This window comes from Elephantulus edwardii, unplaced genomic scaffold (assembly GCF_000299155.1).
Source record: "Elephantulus edwardii isolate Elephantulus edwardi_28Jun2011 unplaced genomic scaffold, EleEdw1.0 scaffold00002, whole genome shotgun sequence".
NCBI classification, from domain to species: Eukaryota; Metazoa; Chordata; class Mammalia; order Macroscelidea; family Macroscelididae; genus Elephantulus; species Elephantulus edwardii.
The window spans coordinates 16,572,507-16,578,421 of NW_006399752.1; the positions used below are offsets into that span (position 1 = coordinate 16,572,507).

The 5,915-nt window shown below is 36.0% G+C and overlaps 1 protein-coding gene across 1 annotated transcript in view; it reads left to right on the plus strand.

Moving 5' to 3' along the window:
* Positions 1-1,195: 1,195 nt before the first annotated feature.
* The window catches only part of LOC102870436 (amine sulfotransferase-like), a 25,192-nt gene continuing 20,472 nt past the window's right edge, over positions 1,196-5,915 (plus strand). The window contains exons 1-2 of the mRNA XM_006879152.1: positions 1,196-1,337; positions 5,268-5,476. Of these exons, the coding sequence (XP_006879214.1) occupies positions 1,196-1,337; positions 5,268-5,476 (351 nt within the window). The remainder of the gene's footprint in view (positions 1,338-5,267; positions 5,477-5,915) is intronic.

Here is a 5,915-nt window from a genome sequence, read left to right on the forward strand (position 1 = left end):
TTATCACAATTACCATGCAATACCTAGGAACTATTTCTAGACAACTTTTAAAAAGAACACCAATTGTAATTAACCATGCGGACCATTTCCTACAAATCATTTAGCATACTGTAACACATCTCAAAGTTGTAAAAGCTTCTATCAGATACAGTAGACTAATTTACAGAAAACAACTGATGACAACTGCGTTCATTAAAGAACCTCTTATTTCTACATCAATGAAAATAATGCAAAATGTAAATTTTATTGCTGTTGTTACGTGCAGTTGAGTTGCCTGTGACTCATAGTGACCTTATGTACATTAGCTCTGAAGCCTGCCCTCCCTTGAGCCAGTCTCACTGACTCTGACACACCTACTTCCATCATCCCAGTTATCATGTCAATCTATCTTGTTTGGAGTCTTCTTCTCCTGCTCTGTCCCTCCACCCTTCCAAGCGTGATGTCCTTCTTTAAGGACTGATGTCTCCTGGCCAAGTGCCCAAAATATGTGAGGCTGAGTTTCAAAATCCTAGTCTCTAAAGAGAAACTTGGTTTTTCACCAACTCTAAACCAGAGCAATTTGTCCTCTTTGTGGACCATGGTATGTTCAATACTTTTTCCAGCACCATAACTCAAAGGCATCAATTCTTCTGTCATCCTTAGTCATTATTCCACTCTGTGATCCATAGCATGTAATTGTGAAGACCATGGCCTGCATCCAGCACATCTAGTAACTAAATTGATGTAATATATTTTAAAGTCCAATAACTCTGTTTTGACATAATTAAAAGCTTTAATTCTGTGGCCAAACTGCTTGTATCAGTTCTTTATTCTTTTTTTCTGTTGACTGGGCAGCTTTGAGAAATTTGGTCAACCTCTCCCTGGCTTCATTTCTTCATCTCTGTGTTTGAACATATGGAAATACCTCACTCATTAGGTTTTAAGGACAGCTATTTAACCCTTTATTATTTTTTTAATATCAATTTCTTTACCTTTAGGATAGTAGTTATAACAATACCTAATTCCTATTGCCTGAGTTCCTATGAAGATTACATGATTTAATATATATAAGATGTTTACTACGTTAAATAAGTAAATTTGATGTAGACATAAAAATGATGGCAGGTACATTAAGGATTTAGTAAGTGCTAGATATGATCATAAAATACTAAGAACTTGAAGATAATTTTGTATTTTTGCTTGTAGGTGGATAATTATGGAAGACCTAGACACATATTTATTGAAATTTAAAGGCTATTATTTTGATCGTCCTGTGCTTGATATGAGTATACTAGAAAATCTAGAGGATTTTGAAATTAGAGATGATGACGTTTTCCTAATCACGTATCCAAAATCTGGTAAGTTTGAGTATTATACCTATTGTTATCTGTCTTACTCTCGTGTGTTAAACTGTGTGTAGAAATATACCTCTCTAGCCCCAGAGATGAATAGCAGTTTAACCTATATTAAGACATCATTGAAGAACAGAAAAAATGCAAATAAAGCTCAGATTGCTGTGATGTAGCCCACTTACAATGATTGTTACTCTAATGGCAAATATAAAGAAATCAAATATTGAGTCAAAAGAAATACTTTGCAAATAATAGTCCATTGACTTGAACTGATAATGGGAGAAAAATATATGAGGAAGTTGTTGAGTTTTTACTAGTAGTAAATTTGAAGTCAGAATAAATTCCTAAGAGGTTTGGACTTACACTAGTTGGCACATTTAACCATTGTTGTTGTTATATGCCATCAAATTGCTTGTGACTCATAGCGGCCCTATGCACAATAGTCCTGAAACCTGCTCTATCCTGTGTCAACTTTACTGTCTCTAATACACCTACCTACCCTCACTACCCCAGTCACTGTATCAATCCATATCATCGATAGTCTCCTTCTCTTTCTCCGTCCCTCCACCCTCCCAAGCACAATGTCCCTTTCCAAGGACAGGTTCCTCCTTGCAACATGCCCAAAGTATGCCAGACAAAGCCTCAGAATCCTTGCCTCAAAGGAGCAGCCTGGTCTCACCCTCTCTAGGATGAACCTGTTTGTTCTCTTGGCAGTTCATTGTATATTCAGTGCTCTTCTACAGCACCACAGCTCAAAGACATCATCCCTAGTCATTGCCCAGCTCTCTGACACATAGTGAGTAATTGCTACAACTATTGCTTATACATTAAACTATGTTGTTAACTACTGTTGTTGTTGTTATGTGCCGTCGAGTCACCTGCAACTCATAGCGACCCTACGTACTACAGCCCTAAACCCTACTCTGTCCTGTGCCAATCTCAGTCTCTGACACGCTCACCCCCATTACACCAGTCACTGAATTAATCCACCTCATAGAAGGTCTTCGTCCCCTATGCTGTCCCTCCCCCCTCCCAAGCTTGACGTCCCTATCCAAGGACTGGTACCTTGCAACATGTACAAAGTATGTCAAAAGAAGCTTCAGAATCCTTGCTTCCAATAAGCAGCCTGGTTTAACCCTCTCTAGGGTATATTAAATACTCTTCTCCAATATCACAGTTCAAAGGCATCAATTCTCCTTCTATCTTCCATAATCATTGTCCAGCTCTCTGATGCATAGCAAGTGTTTGCAAAGACCATGGCCTATACCAGGCGCACCATAGTCTCCAGAAAGACATCATTTCTTTTCAGTACTCTGGAGAGGTCCCTAACAGCAGACTTTGCCATCACAATACATCTTTTAATTTCCTGGCTGCTGGTACCAAGAGTTTTTACTATGGAGCCAAGCAAACTAAAGCTGTGAACAATCTCAATCTCTTCACCATCCATCCTGATGCTGTCAATTGGCCCATGGTGGGAATCTTTGTCTTCTTGACATTGAGCTTCATTCCATATTGAAGGCTGCAGTCCTTGACCCTCTGCAGCAAGCGCTTCTGGTCCTCTTCAGTTTCAGGAAGCAGCATTGTGTTATCTGGATAACACATATTGTTGATGAATCTTCCTTTAATCCTGATGCCACACTTCTCCTCATAAAGCTCAGCCTCCCAGATAATCTGTTCTGCGTACAGATTGAAAAAGTATGGAGATAGGACACATCTCTGATGCACATCCTTCCAAATTTTCAAACATGGAGTGTTTCCTTGCTGTGTTCTAATGACTACCTCCTGGTCCAAGTGTGGGTTTTGCATTGGCACGATCAAGTATTCTGGGATTCCCATTTTTCTCAGAGTCAGCCACAGTTTGTTGTGACCCACACAGTCAAATGCCTCTACCTCCCCCAAACTCCCCTTGGATCCTCATACACATTTAACAAGTTATCTTTCTATTTCTACAATAATGGTCTTATACAGTGTTTGTCCTTATGGGACCAAGTTAGTTCACTTAGCATAATGATCTCCAAACTCTCCAAGTTAGGTAGTAATTTTCAAAATCATTGCTCCTGCATGCTATGTAGTATTTCATCATGTGAATGTACTATGATTTCTCAATCCGTTCAATTGTGGTTGGATATTTGGGGCTGTTTCCACGTTTTTGCAGTGGTGAATGACACTGCTATGAACATTGGTGTACAAATCTCTGTGCCTCAGTTTACATTTTCTTGGGGTATATTCCAAGCAGTGGGATAGCTGGGTCGTATGGAATTTCTACGTTCAGCTTTTTGAGGAAATGCCATACTGCCTACCAGAATGGTTGTTCCATTTTATAATCCCACCAACAGTGTATAAGAGTTCCTATCTCACCACATCCTCTCCAACATTTATTAGTTGCTGTGCAGTTAAACTTTGTCACTGATTCTGGAGTGAGATGTTATTTTATTATGGTTTTGATTTGCATCTTTCTTATTGCCAGTGATTTTTGAGCATTTCTTCATGTTCCTGTTGATCATCTGAATGTATTTCTCTGTGAACATTCTTTCCATGTCTTTTGCTCATTCTGTAGTTGTGAGATCTGACTTTTTCTTGTGGAGAGCCTGTAGGTTTTGGTAAACTTTTGTTATGAGACCCTTGTCTGAAATGGTATTGGCAAATATTTTTTTCCCAGTCTGTAGATAGAAAATGTTTTTGAGGTACACAGGAATTTAGTCTTTAGAAGGTCTCATACTCTTCAGATTGTGCATTTCTGGTTGTATTTGACAGTCTCTCTATACTTTAAACTAGTCCTTCTAAGGTTGATCTCAGTTTGCCTCTTGTGAACTATTTCTATTTCTAATTTCTATTTCTATTTATATTATTTCTATTTCTATTATCTATTTCTATATCTAGTTCTAGTATCTATTTCTATTTCTATTATTTCTATGTCTATGTCTATTTCTATTCTATTTGTATTTGTATTTGCATTTGTATTTCTATTTCTAATTTCTATGTCTATGTCTATGTCTATGTCTGTCTATTTCTATTTCTATTTCTATTTCTATTTGTATTATTTCTATTATTTCTATTTCTATTTATTTATATTTCTATTATGTCTATGTCTATGTCTGTCTATTTCTATATTTCTATTTCTATTATTTCTATTTCTAATTTCTTTCTATTTCTATTATTTATATTATTATATACTATTTATATTCATCATAATAGCAAAGATAGAAACTACTGGATAGATCAATGAGTTCTTTTTTAAATTTTTTAATTTCAAGAATATCTTAAATATTTGTGATATTTGTATTCAGTGTTGTGACTGATTTTTGTTTACTATTTACTTAGGGTTAAGACAACCTTCTTTAATACTGTTTGTTATAAAATGTCCATGTAAGATAGAAGTAAATTTTGCTGGAGATTATTTGAAAACATATAGAACATCAAAATATCAACAGAGAACTTTCAGAAATTCAAGTCAAGTTTAGAAGTCATGGCATAAGGGATATCATTGCTGATACTAGAAGGATGTTGGCTGAAATTAGAGAATACCATAAAGATGTTTACTTGTGTTGTATTGATGATACAAAGGTATTTGACTGCGTGAATAATAAAGTATGCATAGCATTGAGAAGGAAAAGGGTGCTCCTGAGAGGAAAGGCTAGTGAAAGTTTGTCTCCTGTGCTTTGGACATGAGAGGAAGATCGTGGATTAATACAGTGACTCTAACAATAGTTTTGAACATGCTGGAGTTCCTGATGATGGCACAGGAAAGGACAAAGCTCAGATCTGTTGTTCAAAGGCCCCCTGTGAGCTGTGGTTGACTAGGTGACACTTAACAACAGACAAGTTAATGGGCATATTTAGAGAGGTTAAATGGGGTACAGGATGATTTGTGTGAATGTCTGCATTTACTACAAGATATCAATTCAGAGTTGAAAATAAGATTATTTCTTTTTACAGGTACAATCTGGACTCAGCAGATACTAAGCTTGATATATTATGAAGACCACCGGAACAATACTTCACAAAAACCAACATTGGATTTAATTCCTTTTCTTGAGTATAATTTGCATAACGTGGATTTTATCAATAGTCCATCTCCTCGTCTTTTCACTTCCCACCTTCCGTATTATTTAGTACCAAATGGTCTCAAGAAAAAAAAAGCCAAGGTATGTCATATGATGAACCGCTGGACTTTTATCACTAGTATTGCTTATTTTCTGATCTAGATCCTTCACATTCTTTAAGTTTTGATAATTATGTTGTGATGATATTTGGCTAAGATCAAGTGTAGTATCTATTCTTATCAGTTTATCCATATTTAAGAATACACATACTTGTGTATACTTACGATTTATATAATTTCATGTAAATATGGACTATCAACCAAGTTTTTCCAATATAATTAATGGAAAAATATTTTTCATGACAGCACATGAAACTCCATGATTTTAGTGAAGTAATAGCATTTCATGGTGAGCTATGTATGTAGTATTTAGTGGCAGGTAGCAAATGTGTATGCTGTATTATTCTTGTAGGTGTTAGTGGTTTTCTATTTTGGTGACATTTTTCTTTAAAAGTGGAATTTTCAGGTTAACATTAAATGTT